General features: G+C 36.8%; 1 protein-coding gene across 1 annotated transcript; it reads left to right on the forward strand.

Annotated features, from left to right (window-relative positions):
- Positions 1 to 1,174: 1,174 nt before the first annotated feature.
- On the forward strand, positions 1,175 to 11,144 carry LOC139962008 (galactosylceramide sulfotransferase-like). The gene is made up of 2 exons (XM_071961803.1): positions 1,175 to 1,519; positions 7,706 to 11,144. The coding sequence occupies exons 1-2, from the start codon at positions 1,395 to 1,397 to the stop codon at positions 8,784 to 8,786; spliced, it is 1,206 nt and encodes a 401-aa protein (XP_071817904.1). The 5' UTR covers positions 1,175 to 1,394; the 3' UTR covers positions 8,787 to 11,144.
- Positions 11,145 to 26,256: the final 15,112 nt, after the last annotated feature.

A 26,256-nucleotide genomic window follows, 5' to 3' on the forward strand; every position in this document is an offset into this window, starting at 1 on the left:
TCACTGAGGGGCTGGCGCCCCCCAGCCCCCCCCCCCCCGGTTCCTACGCCCTTGAGTTGAGGTGTTAATCTGTATTGATAATCCAGATTTAAACAGCACCCCAACCCCTCCTCCAGTCTTTCCGGTGGAACGGGGGACATGCTCAAATTCATAACCCGTAGGGACAAGGTTACCTATTAAAAAGCTGTCAGTCACATTTCCCAGCCATGTATCACTAGTTAGTGCTAAAATGTCAATATCATTCGATACAACAAAGTCAGAAACAGATATCGCTTTATTGCTGATGGAGCGAACATTTTGTATATTAGCGCGGCTTGGTATGCTGGTTATTGAATTTAAGTTTATGATCCTTTTTTTATGACATGTCACATATTGCGGTGCGTTTTGATAGTTCTAACGTGGTTCAAAAGCCTTGGTTTAATTACAGTTTGAATTTCATATTGCATATCATTATGGTATGTTTCTTTGAGTCCTGTAGGTAGCTGAATTAGATTGTTGGTAGGTAGCTGAATTAGATTGTTGAAATTTATCCCTGATTGTTATACCCTCATTGATTTTGTTATTCTATTTAGCATAATCTCTATTTATAAGCACTGGTATGCATCTCCTGAATTTAATGCCAGCCTTTGTTCCTCTACGAGTGGGTCTTCTGAATAGAGTTAAATCATCTATTGTCTTTTTTCTATGGCTGAAAAATATCACACAAGACATAACAGATTTCTCTACAGCAAAAAGAAATTCTCTTGTGTGTTTAATGGTTACTGCATGCATTCTCTTAACACTAATAAGGACAGAAAGTCAAGATTTTTCTTACAAATACCCAGTGGTAATTCCAAGTACAAAAGTCACTAAAAACATGTCCATATCAAACAGAATAACAAACACAACAAATACTGAAAAAACACGGCAACTTTCCAAACAATATAACACAGGTTATTGCCAAAACATTGAGGAGCACTTTTGTAGAGCTGCCATTAGATAGCGCTGCTAACTGCATATTAGTAGTCTCAGTTTTAACAAATACATATAAATTTACTGTGTGCATACGTGAGTTTGCATAAAACAATTCTAAGCTTTTTTTGCATATACCCATCAACCTATATAGATCAACCAGAGGGTTTTGTAGTAAAATCACAGAAACTGGAACAAGTATAACGGAAAACTGTAAGCATAGGGCTGTAATTTGAGAATTCACGGGGTCACTGTTGATTTCATTTTGGTATTGTTGAAAAGGTGGCTTCTACAAACATAACATACACAAGGCATTGTCAGAAATGACTGGAGCGATTAGCATTCCCTATTCTCGGACCTTAGTATATGTTGCTATATAGCACGCTGGGCCTGAGTTGTTAATTTCAGTCTAGAAATCGACTTGGTAGATCAGTCATTTGAAAATGGAGAGGAAGCGACACTGTTATCTTGGATCTTTGATTTTGTTAATTACAACAATATATAGTGTTTTCATTACTTCAAAACATTCTATTAAGAATGAACCTCGAGGTTATCATGTGGAAAACAGGTGCGTTTTATTAGAAGTCTCAGTTTTAACAAATATAAATTTACAGTGTGCATATATATGTGGATACCCAATAATGCTTCTCAAAGGTACTTATGATACCATATGTGTGCATGTTATAATCATCTGTATAGCAAGATGCTTTTATTTAATTTTTTGTACAAAGATTAAGTACGTTTCTGTCTTAGTCTTAAGTTTCAATTTTATTAATTATAATAAAGGATATTAAATAGACAAGTCTTTCTTTGGTAAAATATGTTTATGACTGACATATCAATTTAGGTACCAAACGAAATGAACTGGGAAGATTTCTGCGTGAGAGTTCGCCCTATGCCCCGCCGGGCTTGGCCCCCGGACACCGATGGCATTTCCTGCATCAGTTTTACCCATGTTCAGCAGTCATTAATCCACAAATATATATATATATATATATATATATATATATATATATATATATATATATATATATATATATTTGTGCTGAATTGAGCAGAAGTTTTAGAAATTCGGATTGTTTTAATCCGCGTCGGATTATTTTAATCCGATTCCGTCGTAATTGCAAAGGAATTGTTTTGGGTTATCTGGGACGGCAAATCGTTTATGATGTTTATATATATTTATATATATATATATATATATATATATATATATATATATATATATATATATATAAATTTATGATCGATTCCATGTCAAGCGATGTAGCATCTGTCAACTGTTTGGGCATTATCATAAATAATGTTCGAATAAAACCACCCCTTCTTGTGCCATCTGTGCAGATGACCATGAAACCAGACTGTGGAAGATCTCCGTTGATGAAATAGATAAACATTTTTGCATTAATTGCAAACGTGCCAACTCTGGACCTCGAAATCACATGGCGTCATCTATATATAACTTGTCCTCAGTACGTCGATGCGCAGAACAAAGTAAAACGATTGATTGCTCGTTTAAACTAGACATTAGTTCCAAGACGGCAATACTTAGACTTGTCGGCAGTCACAAATGAAATTTATATTGGAGACTGTTAATGTTCGATCAGCTCGAAATAAAACTTCTTTAATTGTTGATCAAATTATTCATTCTGGCACCGACTTACTTTGTTTAACCGAAACTTGGCTTAAGTCAAGTGATACTGTTTCTGGAGCTGTCTTAGCACCTGGTGGTTATTCTTACCTTGGAGTGCCTCGCCCGCTGGATAGAATTGGTGGTGGGACTGGTTTGGTTTTTGATCAACCTATTGCAGTGTGATGAAAAGTCGTCTTTTGAATATTCTGAGTGGCTGGTCGCTATTGATAATCTCAGAGTTCCGTCCTCCATATTCCGAAGCTCATCCGGTTACGACTTCAACTTTTTTTTCTGAGAATTCAGTAATCTCCTTGAAGACTGTATGCTTTGTCCTGAAAAACTTATTCTTACTGGCGATTTTTATCCATTTGGATGATCACACTAGTACTGATGCGACTAAATTTACTGATATTATGAATACGTTAAGTCTCCAGCAACATGTCTCCATTCCAACTCATGACTCCCGACACACGCTTGATTTAATCATCACACGATCTACTAACGATATTGTGTTATCGTCTCCACAAGCTGCTTTAAAAGTGTCTGATCATTGGTCAATTAGATTTTATCTTGACCTGCCTATTACCAAACATTCAACTAAAGAAATTAAATACCGGAAATATCAAAGTATTGATATTGATCAATTCTGTACAGATATTTTGCAATCCTCAGTATGCACAACTGAATGGCTCGATTTGGAGAGTTTAATTGAATGCTATGATCGTACTTTAACATCTGTCCTTGATATTCACGCACCAGTTCTGACTAGAGTTATTACCGTTAGGCCAACAGTGCCTTGGTTCTCCGATCAATTGAAAATATTACGCTCCGCTTGTCGAAAGGCTGAGAGAGTCTTTCGTAAATCTGGTCTTGAATCTGACAGACGGGTCCACTGATCTTTGCGCAATGAGTATTCATTCCATCTGGATTCTGCTAAAAAGTCCTATTATACATCAATCATCCGGGACTGTGAAGGCGACACCAAGAAACTATTTACTGTTGTAAAGTCATTGTGTAATAACAAGCAAGTTGTTTCTTATCCGCCACACCAGAATATGGAACTTGTTAATGACTTCGGACAATTTTATATATCTTAAATTGATAAAATTAATGCAAACATTGATTCGACAGCATTTCCCATCGAAGTTGACTGGGTTCAAGCCACTTTCTAATGATGAAGTTCGCACAATTATCAAATCTTCCAACACGGCTACCTGCAATCTTGACCCTATACCCACTTGGTTACTTTGAAAGTGTCTTGATCTCCTTTTGGCTGTATTGACTACCATGATATATCTTTCACTAAAGATTAATGTTCCTGGCAAATGGAAGATTGCTACCGTTACTCCATTGTTAAAGAAAGCAGGTCTGGACCCTATCTATTCTAATTATAGACCAATTAGTAATTTGAGCTATGTTTCCAAGTTACTTGAACGAGCTGTAGTTAATGAGATTGTCTCACATTGTTCATTACATGCTCCTTTTCCTGATTGTCAATCTGCTTACAGGCAAAATCACTCTACAGAAACTGCTCTTATGAAAATACATATAGTGCTATATTGATGAATATGGAACAACATCAATTTATTTATTTTACAAAATTTCTATAGCGCCTTATCCAATCAGAAACTGCATGCTCTAAGGCGCTTTACAGTAAAATACATACAAACATGATAAACAAATATATAAACCGATAATGTAAGGTAAAAAAGGGTAGAAAATTTGTTATATACAATCTGACAATAAATTGTACAAAAATTGAAAATCGAAAATTATACAAACAAATTCTTAAAATTTAAAATATATATAAATGTGAAAAATTTTAAATTTAAATGTGCTATAAATGCAAAATGGAAAATGCGTTGTAATAATGTGAAAATATAAAGAGTATAGAAAGCATGGTTAATGGAATGCAGATCTAAATAGAAAGGTTTTGACTAGTTTTTTAAATTCATCTATATTTTTGGCACACTTAGCTTCCTCCGTTAAACTGTTCCATAATGTCGCAGATGAGTAATCGAACGCCTGTTACCGTATGTAAAAGTTTTAATGACAGGTTTGGTAAGTGAAGACTTGGATTCTGAGTGTAGAGATCGAGTAGGCTTGTATTTATGAATTAATTCAGAGAGGTAGATAGGGGCTAAACCATTAAGTGACTTATATGTATATAACAGAATCTTATAACTGAACCTGTAATGAATAGGCAACCATTGTAAGTCACGTAATGCAGGTGTAATATGCTCATCACTACGAGTGCGACTTACAATTCCGTGCAGCGCGATTCTGAACTCGCTGAAGGCGATCGGTCAGCTTGTGAGGCAGGCCATGTAGCAGGGCATTGCAGTAATCCAGTTGTGATGTCACAAGAGCATGGATTAAAGTCTTACACGCATCATCTGAGATATACCTTCTAATTTTGCCAATATTTCGGATCTGCCAATAACAGGACTTACAGATAGAGTCAACTTGATTATCCATGGTAAGATTGTGATCAAGATATACACCTAAATTCTTTACTTTAGGAACTGAACATATGGTGTTAGGTCCCATATTTATATACAAGTCTTGAATAGCATTACCTTGAAATTTTGGTGAAAATACAATGAACTCAGTTTTGTCCTGATTAAGTTTCAAACAATTAACCCGCATCCACCTGACTATATCTGAAAGGCATGCTTGGAGCTTAAAGATACATCATTCCAGGACTCAAGGGCACCAAAATTCAAATACAATTGCGTATCATCAGCATAACAGTGATGGTTGATGTTATGGCGCTGAATTATTTCTCCAACTGGACGGGTAAACATACAATATATCAAAGGACCAAGTACAGATCCCTGTGGCACCCCAAACCTTAGCTGTTTCTCATCAGATATAACATTATCAATTTGTATACATTGCACTCTGTCCCTAAAATAGGACTTAAACCATTTTAATGAGTTTGACGCAATTCCAAAAGTATGTTGGAGACGATTAAATAAGATCTCATGATCAATAAGATCGAAGGCTGCCGATAGGTCCAACATGACCATCATTGTTTGGGACCTCTTGTCAAGAGCTGCAGCAATATCGTTATGTACTCTTAGTAAAGCTGACTCAGTTGAATGGTACTGGCGATATGCAGATTGGAGATTATCATGCAAAGCATTGGCATTTAAGTGATGTTGAAGGCGTATTGCAACCATCTTTTTCTACAAGTTTGGATATAAAAGGTAATGCACTCTTTTAATCCTGTTGAATTTGAGTGCAGCGTTCGATACTGTCAACCATGATATTCTTGTTAACATATAGCGTACCCAATTTGGTATTGTTAATAATGCACAAAAATGGATTGGTAATTATCTGTCTTTCAGAAAACAGCATGTATCTATAGAAAATATCTCATCGAAAAAATTTCTTTGAATTGTGGTGTATCCCCAGGGCAGCTGTCTCGGTCCTATTTTTATTCTTTGTTATGTTTCTCAGTTGTTTGTCATTTTCTCTAAACACCTCCCTAACGCACATAGTATATGCTGATGATACACAGTTATATTTATCTTTCAATGCTGGTTCTCTGTTATCTGAAGAACGGGCTGTTCTGGCAATGCAATCACTTATCTTCGAAATAAGACATTGGATGATCAGCAATAGGCTAATGATCAATGATTCCAAGACTGAGTTTCTTTTAATTGGTACTTGACAACAAGTTGCTAAGACTCGGGTTCAGATGATAAAAGTAGGTAACGTGGATATTAAACCATGTGATAGTGCAAAAAATCTAGGGGTTCATCTTGACAGCAACATGTCAATGGACATTCATATTGGAAAAGTTTGCTCTAAGGCATACCATGGACTCTATAATATTCGTCAGATCAGAAAATTCCTGGATAAGGACTGTACTAAAACTCTTATTAATGCTTTTGTAATTAGTCATATTGACTACTGTAATGCACTCATGGTTGGTTACCTGATTATAAGCTTCAAAGAGTTCAAATGGTACTTAATGGAGCAGCTCGGTTGATTTACGCTCTTCCTAAATTTTGTCACATAACTTCTACTTTACAATCTCTTCATTGGTTACCTGTACAGCAACGCATTGAATTAATCTTGCAAGTATTTAAATGTTTAAAAGGTCTTGCACCTAAGTATTTATGTGATATGATCGTGGTGAAGTCTAGTTCTTACTCTTTGCGCTCACATTCTCGAATCACCCTGAGTGTCCTCGTATCAATCATAATACGTTAGGCAATAGGGCTTTTGCCTACAAAGGACCTCGGTTGTGGAATTCACTTCCGGTGGAATTGATGTGTATTGACTCCTTGACTCTGGATGCTTTCAAGATAAAGTTAAAAACGTATCTGTTTAAGCTTGCTTATTTTGATTGACACGACAGGTTGGCTTTTTCTTTGTTAAGCGCTTTTGAATGTTTTGTACAAAATTAGCGCTATATAAATGCATATATATATATATATATATATATATATATATATATATATATATATATATATATATATATATATATATATATATATATATATATATATATATATATATATATATATATATATATATATATATATATATATATATTAACATAAAGTCTGTTCAAAGTATCTCCTTCGAGATCCGGCTTTAGGAATCACAAATGATTTTCGAGTTGGTTAGCATCATGTTTGATCTCTAGAGTAAGGCAAAATATGTCACCAAAAACAGAACTAGTATTGTTCGATACAGGTGACAAACGCCTACAGTGGAATTACGATCTTCCTTACCGGTTTCGAACCTCTGGACATACAATCAGCGTCCATAGCCTAGTGGTTAGGGTGTCCGCGTACAGAGCGGGAGGCCCGTGGTTCGAATCCCGGTGGAGGCTGAAAGTTTTTCACTGTTCTTGATTTTCCAACTCATTACGATTTTCATTTATATATATATATATATATATATATATATATATATATAGATATATAGATATGTATATATAGATATATATGTATATATAAATAAATAGATATATATATATATATATATATATACATAGATAGATAGATATATATTCGGGTCTGTGAGGCTTACTTTACAAATACATTTTTCCCCCTACTTTATTCCAGTTTTGGCGAATTTTTTCTTCTTATCCATTTGCAGAGTCGAGGCAATTATTCCAAAGAGCAAGTCTGCGGTCATCTCAAAAGAACCGAATATTGTCTATAAAGAGCGATCTCGGTCTGAAAATTGGACACAACCACCGCCTAGGATATCTACTACTGCACAAAAAGTCATCGTGCTTGCTAAGACACATAAAACTGCAAGCTCCACGCTAGCGACAATCATTCAACGGTTTGGAATCACTAACAACCTCAGCTTTGCTTTACCTAAGCTGGTGGTCAGGTTTGGCTTTACACCCTTCACATCAGATATGTTAGCAATACAACCAAAACATGGTGGCTTCCACATATTTGTAAATCATGTACCTTTCAACAAAACTAGCATACAACAAGTCATGAAACCAAAAGCCAAATTTGTGACGATAGTTAGGAACCCTGTGACTCACTTTTCTTCGGCTGTTAACTTTTATAATGTGGCGAAACGTTTCAACATGTCTGGCAACATCTATTCTCCAGATTTCGCGTTTTCAACTTTACTAAAAAGAATAGAGCAGAGTAACCATATCTCTTGCCGTTATACCTACAATGGCCAAATGCGTGACCTAGGTCAATTTCACAAGGAATCCGATTTATCCCGAGAGGTGATAGCCGAGCGGATCAAACTACTTGACGAACAGTTTGATTTAGTTCTTCTTCAAGATTATTTCGACGAATCCTTGATTTTATTGCGAAGAGAGATGTTCTGGAGTTTCGAAGATATAGTCTACAACTCAATGAAGGTAAGGGAACGCGAGAGGGAGTTACCAAGGCAACATCATATCGATGTGATTACGAAATGGAACTACGTCGATGTAATGTTATATAAATACTTTAAAGAGGTACTTCAGAATAAGATCAAAGAGTACGGTCCTTCTTTTGGTAACGACCTGCGACACTTTAGGAGAGTAAAAACAGAAGTATTAAATTTATGCCAAAAGAAACCTAAGTCAGAGGGGTGTCACGATTTTCGGAAGGATGTGCCTTCGTATACAATTTTGTCAATCAGGAAAGAAAACGAAACACTTGCTAGAAAACTCCTACAAACCAAACAGATGAGGAGAAAGAACTTGACACTATTTTGAAAAATAGGGTACATTTGCTTCTCACGTGCGTACTTCCTATTCCTGTGAAAAATATCCACATACCCAAGTATGAAGTGTATCTAATCATTAATTTTGGAGTTACTGAGTTTCCAAAGGTTTTCTTCACCATTATCATTGACATCAAATAACCTTTAACCCCCCCCCCCCCCCTAAACAATTCCCAAGGATATTTTCATCCATTGTGAAGTCAAAACTGATTACTGTTTCATATACTGTATATGATATGTAATATCATGATATGATGTCATAAGTTTGCTGTCATATCACAAAATAAGTCACAGTAGGAGTGATATGGGGAGATTAATACAGCAGTCATCCAAAAGTAGAGAATGCGGGGGACCAGAACAGGTTATACTGGCCATATGCTGTAAATTAGTTTGTAAAGAGATAAAGCATTCACACTGCATTACAACAACTCTGGCATTTCACTTCCATAATTCTAGTCCAATCATGCTAGTGCATCATGCAATCATGCAAATCAATCTAGCCCATACATGTATCCATTGTATACATCTCCACTGTTCGCAATTGCAGAGACACACGGAATTAACATACACATGTATGCTAACAACACACAGTTATATGTTTCATGTGATCCAAAGGATGCTGATGCTGTGCTACGTCGACTGGAGAGTGTGATGTCAGAACTACGAGAATGGATGACAGACAACCATCTAAAATTGAATGATACTAAAACCGAATTTCTAATTATCTTTAAAAGAAGTAAAAAGAAGTTTCTGTCACACATCACAAAAATTACGATAGGAACTACAAAGATTGCTGCAAGTGTATCAGCCCGTAACAAAGGAGCCGTTTTAGACTCAGAATAAGGCATGATGCCCCATGTTAACAGTGTTGTTAGGACGTGCTACTCACATCTCCGCCAGATATCACATATCCGTACATTCCTGACTCGTAATGCCACTGCTACATTGGTCAATGCTATCATCACGTCCCGTCTGGATTATGTAAATAGCCTGCTGTTTGGACTCCCAAACTCACAAGCTGGAAATGGTTCAATAATATGCTGCTCGTATAGTTTGTAAGAAAAGGAAAAGAGACCATGTCACACCACTACTGGAATCATTGCATTGGCTACCAATAGATTTTCGAGTGAAGTTTAAAATTAACCTACTCACCTACAAAGCTCTGCACGGTCTCGCCCCCTACTACCTGTCTTGTCTCCTTACACCGTATAAACCTAGCAGACCCTACGTCATCATCACAGGAATTGCTCAAGGAGAAGAGAACAAGATGCAAGACCGGCGACAGAGCCTTCTCAGTCAGCGCTCCCAGATTATGGAACGCCTTACCAACTCTGTGCGTGTATGCATGTTCTCTTACCACTTTTTAAACTGTTTTGAAAACATATTGTTTTAGACTCGCTTTTACTGTGTAATTGACTGTGTTTTAACTTTTATTATATGTAGATACTACGTTTGGAACTACGTATTTAATTCTTAACATTTTTAAAAAAAATATATTTGATTTATTTACTACGTTTAAGGGTTCTATTTTTTATCGTTTAGTATTGGGTGTTTATTACTATCTGTTTTAGGCTTTTACAATAATTGACTTACTGTACTATATTTTAAAAAAAATATCATTTTTTATATTGTTGCTTTTGGCTTTCATATTTTTTGCCTTATTGGTTCTATATATTTAATATTTTGGTTTTTGTTACTATTTGTTCTTAGGTGTTACATTTGTAAAGCGCTTTGAGCAGCTTTGCTGATTATGCGCTATATAAATATTACTTTCATACTGAGGTCCACTGCCTCTCCCCCCTCATCCAACAATATAGAAATTCTTCATAGATCATCGTCTGCCTCTGAAAGTAATACTTGGAGGAAGAAGGCTAACAACAATGTATAAAAATTTAGGACAAATGCAATTGATATACTGTAAACTTTCTTGTTGTATTTAACAAGCTTCTGGACAAGCTGATAGAATGTGCCAAATTCGTAATAAATGCTGCTTTATCTATATACCAGACTCTGTGGCTGAGTATAATCAACGGGCCTAGGCCTAAGTACTCAACCAATACATTTTCTTTCATTTGACACCTGCTGAACTATTATTATTGGTGGTGAGTAAATCAATACAACTAACAGGCATAAAATAAAAACTGTTCTTTTTTGTCAACAACAAATGAATATTGATGTCCTCATATTGATCAGCCTTTTTACAAGTTGACCATGAATCAATCCAAATCTATGACGGTCATTCACCTGCCGCCTCTTGACGAGGTGTTCGTGCAATATATTGCCATAAATAAGCAACAGCTCTCAATCTTAAGTGACTGAATCATCATAAACTAAAGTGCTTGTATTGAAAGAAAGAAAAGTAACTGGTTGCAACCTAGCTTCTTCTCTTCACAACTGTGATGATAGATAAAAACAAGTGATGACATTTACAATTCTACTACATAGTGTAGCTGCTACTTCTTCTCCCCCACCAGTCTTGTAGTGATGATGCATCATCGATAGATTCAGAACAAAACTAATCATCCCCCTACTCTCTAACAATGGCGTCGTGCTTCAACAGCGCCTTTCCTCGTCGTCGTCCTCTTAGCCTGGTGCGTCCTCATGATTCCTCTCCAAGGGACTGGAATTCACCGTCCACCTGACGTCTGACCTTTCATATTTCTTCTTCGTAAACCAAGTCACCATCTCCTACAGCAAAACAAATGCAAATAAGTGTTATATGACCAACCCGAAGGAAGAGAGTTTTTTTTTCAATTCTTGCAGTGACGATGATGACAAGAAAAGGTAGACTCACCGATTACCTTTAGCATTGAAAATGTCGCTCACATCGGGAGCACCCTTTGGATGGTTGAACCATGGCTTTGGGGTATCTCTCGGAATAACTGTGGTTGCAGGACGTTGCAAAGTAGCCAACATTTCTGCTAACGAAAAGAAAATACACTGAATCATTGCTGAGCTTGCAATTGTACAATTGTACCAGTTTGACTGGTTAACGAACGATGATCATCGTCACGCAACAATGTCACCGCAATATCGTGATCGGGTTTCTCATTTCTCAAAATATCTGTACAGATTTAATAAATCTAGATATTTTTTACAAATTCTGCATTTCTGAAGCTTCCAGACTTCAGCAATATTATTATGAAAAAGGAAACAATAGACTTATATGACATGCTTAAAGTAGAAACTTGCTTGCAGTTCTTCAAGCAAGAGCAATTGTTGTATTGAGAGCATTAATACAGTTTGAAACTGGAACAGCCTATCAACAAGAGAAACAGACTACTTTCTAGTTTTCGATGCTCGAATACCAAGTCCAACAAATTACAGCTTTAGACAGTATTACAACAAAAAAGAAGCGAGGGACTTTTGACCCTACGTCTTTCGCTTACCTGGTCATCCTCTTCACCAGCCGACGCAAGGTCTTCATCCTCGTCCATGCCGTTAACATCATCGGAAGTCTATCAGAAGAAAAATCACACAGAGACCACTTAATAGGGTAATAATCACAGTAATAAGAAACCAGTCTATCAGAAAAAAATCACACAGAGGCCACTTAGGGTCCAACAATCACAGTAATAAGAAACCAGTCTATCAGAAGAAAAATCACACAGAGGCCACTTAGGGTCCAACAATCACAGTAATAAGAAACCAGTCTATCAGAAGAAAAATCACACAGAGGCCACTTAATAGGGTCCAACAATCACAGTAATAAGAAGCCAGTCTATCAGAAGAAAAATCACACAGAGGCCACTTATGGTCCAACAATCACAGTACTAAGAAACCAGTCTATAAGAAGAAAAATCACACAGAGGCCACTTAATAGGTTCCACAATCACAGTAATAAGAAACCAGTCTATCAGAAGAAAAATCACACAGAGGCCACTTAGGGTCCAACAATCACAGTAATAAGAAACCAGTCTATCAGAAGAACAATCACACAGAGGCCACTTAGGGTCCACAATAACAGTAATAAGAAACCTGCAGGAAAGTGCATCTTCCAATATGTCTGAACACGCACAAAGCTGTTAAGATGAACACAATGATGTCACACTAACCGATTTATCTACTACACATAGGCTAAATCTATCACACACTTGGAACCAGCTTTACCCGATGAACATCTTGAAAGACGAAAAAAATACAATACAATACAATAAAAAATAAAAATTCCACATAATCAAACCCCCTCCTGTAAAATAAATTATACCAATCAAATAATTGTTCAGTTCTTGCTTCCCACTAAAACCTTGTTACTACAATGTAGTGCAACATACATCAGGCCAATTTCCAAACCTAGAATTTTTACTTTGTTGCCCTGTTACAGTGATTGTTATGTGTGACACGAACATCAGATTAACGTTAAGATTGTCTTCCACATACCTCCTCTTCACCAGTAAGCTGGCTTTGGCTGTTTGGGGCGCTGTTAAATCCATCTCCATCCGCATCAACCTCCATCACGGAATCAGAATCCTCGTCATCTTCATCATGTCAGAGAAACCAGCTAAATAGAGAAGAAAGGGATGTCTTTAATCATCACAACAAAATTTGCTTCACGAATTAAGGATGTGTATTAAAAGGACAAATACTTGAAGAAGAAAAGAAAAAACCTTGACATTTAAAAACTCATTCACATGCTACATGAGTTTCAATACTATTGTTACCTTTATGGATATATATAATTATGCCACTGTATAAAAATATGGAAACCAAATTAACTAATATAATGATAAAATAGATATCCATAAAATGAAACCAAATCATTGTAACTCACATAACCAACACAATATACATTTAACCAACATAATATAATTTACATACATAACATACAAAGATTGTCCTCATGATCCCCCCCACCCCCACCCCTTGGATTACAGTACAGAATGTGTAGAATCAGCTAAGCCTGACCATAAAGCTTTCATAACCTGCAAAGATAAAGCTTCATTTAAATTGAGAGTTTTATGCAGACAGATTGACTGCTGGGGTCACCCCCTAATAAGTAATAAGATCATCAGCAGTTCATCGTTAGATACACAAACTGTGCCAATTATTTAAGTCTAAAAAGATGGAGAAGAATCCTATCACACAATTTCTACATCCACATCAACACACCAGGCGTTCGAGGATAGTCTTCTGATTCATTCTCATCTCCCTCCATGATGGAAGGGAGGTTGGGATATCCTGTCGTATCATCAGACTGATTCATCTGTTGTTGGAAGGCAGCCAACTGTTCTGGTGGTACCTTCTCACCTATAAAGAGCAAACAAAAGATCAATTATTACATTAAAAGGGGAAGTCAAACATTTTGGATAGATATCCCTAGAACAAACAAGCATCTACAATGATTGCATAGCATCTTTCTCCTGACATTTCACTGTCTGAATACATCAACCAATGAGATTAAAAGATGGAAAAACTAATGACACATCTGTCAGTAAATAGAGAAGCAGTAAGACCAGAAAAGAATACAAAAAGATGAGTTCATGTTTGGATAAAATGATTTGTTTAAACACCAGAATATGTCAGATCTGTCCAAGCTTCCCTTCTTGTGATGTCATGTTTACCAGCTGGGCCTCACACACAAACTTTCATGCAAACTAATTATCGTACAGCCCATGACAAGTGCAACAGGTTGCAATTGTCATCGCACTCAAACCCTCGCTTTATCATAAAGTTGTTCCTCTTTATCCGAATGTAAATGCATTTCTGACACATATATACCCCACAAACAAGAACATTCCCTGCGGATATATGGGGAGGTGGGGGAGGAGGAGGGTGGTGGGGGTTGTTGATAATTGGGTGAAAACCTTATATGACAATATGACAAGGGCTTCACACATTTCCAAAATCCTGTTGTTAATGTTTGACAAACTAGAAAGGTTTTCAAATATATTAGAAACCAGTCATTCATGAAATCTTGAATTCAATTCAGAGAGTAAATCGATTCTTTTCTTACTGAGCTTCTTTAGACAATCCCTCTTTTAGTCTGCCATGGCTTGATCGGCTTCCTCGATATCGGCGTAAAATTTCAGCTTCGGTCGAAGACACTCCACAATGTCCGTGAGAGCATTATCACAGTCTAAGGGGAATGGTCTTGTCTCTGGATCAAACACTGGTAAAGATTTCTTGAAGAAATAGTATTGCTGTGGAGAGATGCAGAGACAAATTAAAATGACATAGCTTAACACTAAAAGAACATCATTAACTACGTCAATGCTATTTAGTTCTCTTCTTATTTATTTGCCACCACACACCTGCATAAAAAGTTAACTACTCAAACTGAACAGAAATACAAACTCTTTGGTCCGATCATTAAGGCATATATACATTGTGTGAAATACTATTTGCACACATAAGTTGGAGTAAACATGGCAGCATGGACCATGTGAGCTGCTAGTTTTGGGTATCGTCATCTTGCAACTCATCTGAGTAAACATGTAATCCCTACAGAAAGGTTAATCAGAAGCATATGAGTGCTGTGCGACATTATGTAGTAGATTACATATCATTGCTACACAAGCAATCCACTGAACTAGGATCACTTGCAAGTATTATAGACAAGAGGGTACTCTGGCAAAGAAATGAAAGAAAGAAAAAAAACACCCCTGGCTTAACCTATTCCATTACTTTTACGCACCATCAATTTAGAAAGCTTTTCCAATCCCTGCTCACCACCCAGGTTCTTATTCACCTGCCTTGCTACCCTCATGGGCTGAATGCACCACAATCTAGCCTCTTCTTGCTGTTGCCTCGATCAAAGAAATGGCAACATGTGTCTAACCATGGAGGTAAAAACAGAGTTTTTACCTCCATGGTCTAACAGGGTGCAGACCAATCGGATGCGAAACATGTGGTCAGATGGATCAAAGGGGGTAGGGTTGTTTGCTGGTGCGGGAAAATGTTGAGAAAACGACAAAGCATTATTTCTATTCAGCAAAATGCAATTGGATGACCCAATGGAAGTAAGCACACACTGTGATGGATATGTGGTTCAGAAGCAATCACTATTGTGCAGTAGTACAGCAAGAATTACAGTGACAGAAAAGAATGGTAAAACTGCACTGAGATTTAGGTACTGAGAGTAGTAAAATGAGATACTTTACCTCAGATTGGAACAATTACAATAATAATAATCAAATAATAATCAAAAAAATAATCAAAATAAAAATTATAATAAGAATAATAATAATAATAAAACACAATACAATTCAATAATATACAACCAAAATACAACACAATAATATTCAATACAACACAATACAATAAAATAAAATAATATAATATACAATACAATACAATAAAACACAAGATAATACAATAAAACACAATATAATAAAATGCAATACAATACAATGATACAGAAAACTTTGTAAAAACAAAGACTATAATTCACATATTTAACTTCACAGATTTGCTGAAATATTGAAATTGATTGCTTTATGTGAAAACAGTATCACCAGACTTATTTTGGGCTTTCTTCCAACTCTCTCCCTCCGCTAAGAAAACAAGTCAACCAGAGAGATCATATACTTACACCAATTAAAACAAGAATTATTTATCTATGAAACAGACAAGGTGACACACTTTTCCTCTGTTTAGACAAGCAACTGTTTAATTACTGTTAAAAAGGTCACAAACTACAAAAAGAAAAGAAAAAAGGAACAAATACCAGAGTACCGAGAATACCAATCGCCAGAACCAAACAAGAAGCTTCCCCGATATGACCGACCTTTTATTCTCTATTGCACCTCCTTAGCTTTGGAACATACTTCCCAGTTGACATTAAAACCAGCTTGCCATGTCAACTCTCTTGAAATGAGACTTTAAGAATTATCTGTCCTCATGAGCTATTCCTGGATTCTAAGCATTGATTGGATATTAGGAACGATATTGATTGATTGATTGATTAATTGACTGATTGAAGTAAACTCACCATCTAAACTTACTCCGACTCTAATGAACAAGTAGAGAACACGGAATATAACTGTGGCTTCAACCATTTTATAGTTATACAACTCCGACTCCCCCATGAATTTGACCATACTGAGTCGACGCTGGTTAAACTTTGGGTGGTTTATCTGAGGAGGAATGAGTTCTTGAAGTATAAAGTAGTAGACATATTTAAAACTTTGTGAGGGATACTATAACATTGTATATGTCACGTCCTCGATCGTTACAAGACGGAACTGGAAAGTCTGTAGATGCCGCCTGATTCAAGCAGTAAACGGAGGAAACTAACTTTTACCTTTCCTTTCATCTCTAACAAACCTTTAAACGACCTGTAATATATCTGGGCTTTATATACTTGACAACAGGGAAGTTTGGCAATTCCAAAATGGTAAAATCTGCCATATATTACATACCGTCTAACTTATAATTTATCCACATGTACGGATTGACAAACACTGGCACCTTTGGGAATCTCTAAAGACGTAACTTTCCGGCTCTTGGAATGAAACTTTGTTTGAATTAACATCACAAAGTCAGTAAAACCATGGAGGTAAAAACAGACCTCCATGGTAAAATTGAACAATAACCTTGAGTTGTAAGAGGGAGAGACTCGATCCTCTCTAATCAAATCTAGTGTCATCAGTAGAGCCTCAAGTTTTATTGTTCCAAACACTTTTCGGATTCTTCAAAACTGCTCTGTGAATATTCTAATCAATCCAAATTATTGTGAAACACTCAAAACTTGGTAAATCCGCTATTAAAGAAAAAAATCAAAAATTGAGGGGAGGCGGCGGTGAAAAGGCTTGTTAATTTTTTATATTTGTAACAATAATTTATTTCATTGCATGTTAACCTACGTTCGGCAAATATCGGCCTTCGAGATAAAATCAAATCCAGAGTTAATAATAATTTTCTATCTGTAGTCATACAAGTGATGCGGATCCTTGAATCACCAGCTTTGTGGATAGAGTAAGAAATATATATAGCCGAGCTCAGAGAGCCTGGTATAGAAAAGAGCTAATCATTGCAGGGCATATTTCGCAAACTCCACACTCTCCACACATGCATGTGGAGGGTGGGGAGTTTGCGAATATGCTTTGCAAAGATTATCTCTTTTCTATGCCAAGCTCTCTGAGCTTGGCCATGATACAGCAAGGTTACTCTGATCACCCTTACAAACATTGGGATTAGGCAGTAACTGAATCCCTTGCCCCTCAAACCCCTTTCGATTCACCGTGGAAATCAGTCCTGGTGCAAGGTTTACGCATGTTCCGATAAGCAATTCGTGCAATTAGCTTATATCCAAGAAATGGGTGTGGTGGCGTATTCCACTATTTCCTGAGGGGTTTTGTGCTTCTGAGCAATGAAACGAGTACTGACTCGAATTACGGTTACAAGTATAGTATAAAGTAATTCGGTACCAATTCTAGACACTGCATATAGAAATTAAAAGAATGGCACAATTCCATGTCAACTTTTCATGTAATAAAACTTATTGTTGCATTATTTAGAACCAGTAAGCTGTAATCCCCTCCATTAACATCGACTGTGCGAAAAACAAAACGGGGAGAAGATCTGTTTTAATTCCAAATTTTGGACGCTTCAAACTTAAACTACATATAAAACGTATACTTAAGCTCATGTTAAAGTTGAGGTTTTCGCGATGAAAGTTAGTCAAACGTATGTAGCATGTTGTGCGTACTTGCCAATACAATTGTGTACAGATTTGAGTATTAGGGAACAGAAAAAAAGGTCGACTTACTTCATGCAAAATCATACATGGCCTGTCATTGGATACTGCAAGTTATAAGCTTACATTTTGTCCAATCAGCTTGAATTTTATATCTTAGGAATAGGGAATTTTGTCTTCTTACGTAAATTTGAGAGGAAGAAGTATTGATGTTTTTCTTTTGAAGAGCCTAAGTAATCTTGCTCTGAAAGGCAAGACCCTCAATTGATGAGAGGATAATGATACAAAGTGTTAATTGTACATATAAGCGAACACCGACTATAAATGCGATAACAGTGTTTATCACGACTTGAATCAATATACATAGCGGTTGGCGGGATGGCTCTATCATTTACAGAAAGGAGGAAGTGCGTCAATTAGAATCGCTATTAAATGTCGCTAGCGCCCTCATAAATTTCTAGTGAGGCTTGCTGTATTATGTTTATGACCCTAAATGTATAAAATACGGGCCTGAATATATATGTATAGTATTGCCATACAGCATAAATGTTTTCATTATTGCTTCAGTTGCGCAATTATGACAACTTTCCAGAAAAATTCGAATCTTGATCACCCAGAATGATTTACAGTAGTTTGATTTCTTGTTTACAACGAAAGACGACAGACCGCGGAAGTCATATCCGCGCTAAAGCAAATATTACCTCTGTTCAGTGTTCAGTAAGTCTAAGCAGTTTGCTTGTCCTTTGTAGTCTCTGTAACTTGTCATTCAGCCTCTGAAGAAGATCCTGCTAGGATCAAAACGTCTGGCCCACTTATTTTAACACATGCTCTTACACAGACTCTTTAGTGGATAAGCAGTTTGCTAACAGTTTTTGTTTTAGTTTGTTTTGTCTTATTTCGATTTTCAGTTTGCTTGATGATATATCATATGGACAGAAATGAGAGTTGTCTGTAAAGGGGATAATGGGAGGTTATATACGTTGTAGTGACCGAGATCATGATTATTCGGTTACAGTCTCGATGTAAGGGGACTATATTAGGGTCAAATTATTTGCTTTTCGTAATGAACCCAGGCTCTATTTTGGCTGAATCTACTTCAGAACCGTTATCGAGTGTAAAGTACTTATTATTTTTTTCAGATACACTAGAATGCTCACCAACCAGTAACCGAGATCATGTGTAGTATATATTCCCTTTCTCCTGGGACTGGTGATACCGTATCTTGACGTAACGCCGTATTGATCATACGGTTACAGTCTCTATGTAAAGAGACTATATATAGGCCGGAATACGGAGGGGATCAAGATGTTTGATTTCCGTGCTCTATATTGGATGACATTTCTTAATTCAAAAGCATCTTTGCTGGGCTGGCTAATATCCTATCATTTATAGCATCTGTCCTATCAGATGCACAGTAGATCGCTTATCAACTCGCCTTTAACCAAAACCATGTGCACGATCTCAGCCAGGCGCGTAGCCAGGAATTTGCCAAGGGAAGGGCGAACCTGTAGGCAAACTATCAGAGCCGTATATATGGCTCTGCAAACTATCTAAGCGTAGCGCCACCATAAGTTTGCATAAAGCGTACAAGAAAATTTTGGCCGAAAATGCCTCCCCGATCGCTGGAAATGGCACTTCCCAGGCCTTGTATAAGTTGCATCTAAGCATTTTCTATTTTGCAATTACTAGCGATATCATAAAAACATATGTTAAAGGGGGGCGCTCGCCCCCTTCCCCCCACTTTCCCGCCCCCTTTGCCTATGCGCCTCATCTCAGCTCCTTTTCTTTTGAAGGGACTCGTGATACCTCCACTTGACGTTACACCGTCGTGATCACGTGAAAACAATTCCCTAAAGCTTCTCTTGGCGTGAGGGGACTTGGGTTGGAGTGTGGATCAATTTGCGGTTTGGGTCTCTGTGACCAGGCTCTATCTTGGGTGACGAGAGTGCTCAGTGGGGTCACTAAGGAGAGAGACTAAGTCTAGTACTTGTTGGAGCTATAGGGCGTCTCAGGCTAGATGGAGAGATGCATGCCTAAGATATGTCTAGTCTCTTGTAACGCGTATTTTCCAGCACAAAAGTGTCAGACAAAATAATTATAAGAAATGTCTTTTTATGAGCAAATTGGGGGAAGGATATACATGATCCCTTTACATCCGCTGGGCTCATACGCCCTGGATACACACTCCGTACATTTTACTCTGGATCTATAATTGCACGTTAAGTAATAAATGCCTTCACACTGCACGCTCCATATACAAATCATGGATACCGTGAGTCAATGCAGCATATATCCGCACTGAGCGTTGTAAGCGTGACATTATAGCAGCTGGGTGGAATGATAAGGAAATAAATATAAATGAGACACTATAAATAAATATAAAAACATGCTGATGTATACTACCGTCCGGTGGACAGTGTGGTCTGCACAAGAGACCACAGCATAGTGCCTTTGTATTTTAAAACCAATGAAAATATGTCTGGCTCTTGCTGACATGCTCCGTACCATCCTCCCCCCCCCCCCTCATCTAGGCTCATCCCTTTGCCGGGGTTCCTGTGTGACACGGGCAATATTTCCTCTTTCTTATTTTTTCGGTTAATAACAGGTCACAAAGTGTAGGCTATTTTTATACTGTTATATCTGCGGGCGAAGCACTCGACAGCGTTACGATATGATTCATATTTATCTATCGATAAATCATACAAATGAAACACCCACTTATGAAATATTTATTGCGCATAAATCAGATGATAGAAAAAAAATAGATTGTTCTTTCTCTAAATATATGACAGAAATACCATACATAAATACCATACATAAAAAGTTTCTTTACACCACAGAAAGGAATTTCACAATTACTTATAACGTTAACACCTTAAGAACATCTCAGTTATATGGAGCGATTGGTACTATGAGTGGAACATGTTTAAACTTGAGGGGTTATCTGCAAATATATAAGAGGATCTCACAAATTGACTGTCAGGAATTTCACCTTCTGATATGATATCCATATATACGCGCTGAGAACCTGCCGGCTGTTATACTGTCGTTGACCTGAGTCCCTCTGTATATGCTCCCATATGCGGGAAACGGGTACGACAAGCCACATGTTATATTTGGGCGATACATAGGGCCTACTTTAGAAATTTGTTATCCATCTTATTTTTGCTTTATTCTTTTTTTTATGAATTGTGATCTAAACATATAGTAGGTTACATATTCTTTGATGGTGACATTTCGTGGTACCACCAGATTAACAATGATTCCGTTCTGGTATACTTCTCGTATTCTATTATTGTTGCTTGTAGTCGCCATCTTGGATCTGAACTCGCCATCTTGGATCTGTATACTCGTCCTCGTATACTTGCATATACTCGAATTCTTAAAATCTAGCATAGATATAGTCATGATAAAGGAGTACAATATATTCAATATCAGTTATAGTACTCGCGCTCACAGACTTGTACTCCTTTTTTTCCTACTAATATGAACAAATGAGACATTCTTCTTATATATACTCGCACTCATGTAGTTGCACTCGTATCCACAAGTATATATCATATAACCACAGAAGAGTATTTATCGTGTATATTTTATTAATATTGGAAATTTAATACGATAGCCCAACGACAGACCTACCCACCCTAATTTCACGGAAGGTGTGTCTAAAATGCAGTATATATGAGACCTGGCCTAATATGAACTGGTTTTGTTATCACTAAGTGTTTACGACACATCATTTACCAGCTGGGTACCGACCTATCAAAGATGGGGGAAAGGACTTCGCACAAGGGTTTTATTTTATACTGACTCAGTCACTTTCATCATATATAAAGAAAAGCCAAATGCTCATATTGTTGCATGCGTGCGAAATCCATAACCCCCCCCGCCCACCCCCCCCCCCACCAAACAGCAAAGAAAGAAAGAAAGAAAAGACAAAGAAGAAGAAACATAAAAACGCTGTATCACAGATACAGACTATGTGAGCAGTATGTAACTATAGTTGGATAGTTATTACTTTACCATTGTCATACACATGCACGTGCACGTTAGTATATTACTCAAGTTATACTATGTATATACTGCAGTGCATATATTCATGTATGTATCTAATAAGGGTTATTACGCTATATACATCTACCGTTACATGTCATCGTTGCAACCTTTTATTGTACCTCTGTTTACTGAGTCGACCATGGTAACGCTGGGTAGCACTCAACAATAATCAATACATTATTATTATTTTTCTTCATATCGACCGGAGAAATCTTTTGAAGAAACGAGGCTGAAACGAGCGACAACGCCGACCTGTTAATATTAACTCCATCAAGTCTTTGTCTATTGCATGAGATGTGAATTTTCATATTTCATTATTTTCATATATATATATATAGATAAGAATTGGCCGATTGTTCTAAGAGATGTAAAATCGATTGTTATTTTTGGTAAATGTCGATTATTAACAGATTGTCATAAGCCTGTATGGATATAGTCATATAGCAAAGCCTATTGGTGCAAGGGATAGGTGACTGAGGCGGTAAAATAAATCTTCGGATACAACGGTCGCGGACTGTGTAAGCCTTATATCTAACATAGAGACAAAAAATCACAATGTCTTTTGAGACCCCCATCTCAATATATTGTCCCTAACTCTAGGTATCGGGCCTGATATATACTCTATTTTGACTAGCTAAACTCTCCAGGAAGCGGATCATACAAGTATAACTAGTCTGTGATTTCATCATGGTCCTTCATGGTCTTTCACCGTGGTACATGTACATGTATACATATATATGAATATGTGCATGTACATGTTTTTTTTTTCGTCATAAATGCAACTTTATTATATAAATATTAGTTACCTCTACAGTGGGTAATAAACTTACACACTCTACCGAGAAAATAACTACTTTCATCTCAATTGCCCGCTATATGACATCGTTCTCTCTGCTCTTCGCAAACACGCATTTTGTATAACTCATATATTGACCAAGCAAAAATGTTATTAAGATGTGATTTCGACCTATAAAGATGTGCTGAACATTTCAATATTGTTAAGAAATCAACTTCAGCCAGTGGAATGTCCCTCTCATTGGGTTTCATGTTGTTTTGTGTTTTTGTTTTGCATTCCCACTGAAATCTTGATGCAAAGTTTAGCTAATATCTCCGAGGAACTCATGGAGGCTTATTCACACTTCTGCAAAGATGTTTCGGGTGATGTGTAGAGTGGTATATATCGTCTAAGTCATACAGCAATATCGTTGAACACTTTTTACTGCTTTTCCCGGGAGGGTGGGGTAGGAGGTTGGGGTGGGGGATGGGAAAACTTTGCATGGAAACTTCATGAGGTCAACATTATACCCCCACTATATTCCCCACTCCGGGGCAATAATGCCACGGAGTCGTACTCTTATATATGTAAGAAATGGGTTTTTTTTGGCGGTTTATTAGGCATATACATATCTATACTGAAATTAAGCTTTAACAGTATGTATGTACTCGTCGAATTGATTATGGACTAACTAATGCATATTCTTGTTGGAAATATGTTTTGCATTTGTGCGCTTGAGTAAACTGGCGATAAATATTGTTGGGTTGTGTTCTCACATTGAGAAGGAATGCTCTACATGATTTGAAACAGAAAAAAAATGCTGAAATCCTGCTAAGCGATTAACTTTATTATAGAACACCTAACTAAAACCATTTTTTTTACTGCACTGTGATATACAGTGACAATTTTATTTCTCCTAACTGTTTTTAAATGATCATAATTGACAAACTTAAAATTAAAATTTAACCTATTGTGTAAATCGTGTAATAAATATTTAATTATCAAATGAACGGCGTCAGTTTAAAGTGGACGGAATCCCGCACGTCAATGTATATCATGGTGCAAGTTGTAATTTGAATTTCTTTTCATCCGTTCTGCTGGTATAGTTCTTCCACATGACTTAGTACGTATACATATGACATTACACACTCACACAGTCTATATTCTTGATTCAATGCCACAACCGATCTATATACCTATAGCACGTTTAGAGAGAATAAAGAACCAGCGAGATATCTGCTCTTTTAAGTTTATTTTACCTCTTTTTTTCTATCTACGGAACCGAATATCTATCCACCAACGTTTATCGATATATCCATGGTGATGAGCAACAAATGACTTATATTTGATCTTCAAAAGTTATTGGCAAATTTATGGTTCAACAAGTAGCTATTGTTCCGTGTTATTTGCCAGTTAGTCAGCACACAATCGTGCAAGCGACGCGCGGAAGTTAAAGTAAGGATAAAAATAAAAGCCATTTCTCTATGCGTATATGCATTTCCAAGTATGCTATTTGCTGTTTCTTTCTTTCTTTCTTTCATTCTAGCATATATATGTAAGAGTCAATTTCGGTTACACACTAATGGAGGTTATTTTCAAATAGTTATTAATGAAAACTAATGAAACTTATTTCAAACTCCGCACAGTGAAGTATATCAATCATGAAAAAATAATGAAAATAATTCAAATGTCTATATAGGTTTGACGGAAAGTCAATTGTACATTAAATTTGTACTTCCCTCTTCACAAATTTCGCAACAAGTCTATACAAATTTCTTTATCGATGACGTAATATTGGTCTAGATGCTAGTTTGGTACGTATTATGTAGTACGTACTATTTTGGTACGTACTATTTGGTAAGTACTATTTTGGTACGTAGTGTTTAGTACGTACTAGTTTGGTACGTACTATTGTACCAAAAAGTACGTACCAATATAGTACGTACTAGTAGTACCAAAATAGAACGTACTAAATATTAGTACAAAAGAGTACGTACTAAATAGTACGTACGTACTATTTGGTACGTACTATTAAGTACGTACTATTTTGTACTACTATTTAGTACGTACTATTTTGGTACGTACTATTTGGTACGTACTATTTTCTATTTGGTATATACTATTTGGTTCGTACTTAACCTTTCCTGTAACGGTAGAGTACGATCACATCGGCCAGGTCGTGATCAATTCAACCGAACACATAGCTTTAAGTAAAGAAACCGAAACTCCGTTGAGTTAACGTTGATTAGCATTCATATTACAATCATCTATATCAACTAACAGATAACATATAGAGCGTAAATGACGTTGTGGGTATTAGGCATATACCGCACACGTTCTCCCTGCACATTGGACACTGAGCTTTATTGAGAGGATCGATATGTTTGGTATATATATATATATATATAATCCGAGGTTGCTACTTGCTCGGTGGACACATGGGAGACGTGGGTGAATTCATTGATGGTAACAAAAAATTATAAATTTCCCTCTTGTGTATAACTTGTAGTTCTATATATTATGTGAAATAGCCATGCCCTTCTGTATCTTACACCGCTATGCTAGCTAATAAATTTCACGTGTACTTGATTTATTGACCTGTGCAGCATTATATAACCTCATATGTATATCACATTGCCAAGAAAGTTAAGCAGACCAAGACCACTCCTCCCATATTATATCCCATCCCATTCTTTCCTGCAAAACTTCAGTGCCCCCCCCCCCCTTCCTCAAAGAACACTTTCCACACCGCGTATGAACCAAGTTGAGATATTGGCATGAATCTCTCTCCTTCTTTTTCTATTCCTCTCATCTCTTTCAGAAACCTTCGAAGTCCTTGAGAGTTCAGATAAAAGTGCTGTACGAACGACATGTCATTTGACATGATAACATGGCTTTATAAGGCATCCGTACACTTATTATTTTGTCCATGGTGTTTGTTCAAAACACCGCGTCCTCCTCGACGGATGGATTTGAAATGTTAAAGTAATAGTT

This window comes from Apostichopus japonicus, chromosome 20 (genome assembly GCF_037975245.1).
Source record: "Apostichopus japonicus isolate 1M-3 chromosome 20, ASM3797524v1, whole genome shotgun sequence".
NCBI lineage: Eukaryota > Metazoa > Echinodermata > Holothuroidea > Aspidochirotida > Stichopodidae > Apostichopus > Apostichopus japonicus.

What these genes read in the sequence shown, in the direction of transcription:
- LOC139962008 (XM_071961803.1), top strand. Translation starts at nt 1,395, where the DNA reads ATGGAGAGGAAGCGACACTGTTATCTTGGATCTTTGATTTTGTTAATT. An exon ending in GGTTATCATGTGGAAAACAG is followed by an intron (nt 1,520 to 7,705) that starts GTGCGTTTTATT and finishes ATCCATTTGCAG; the next exon opens with AGTCGAGGCAATTATTCCAA.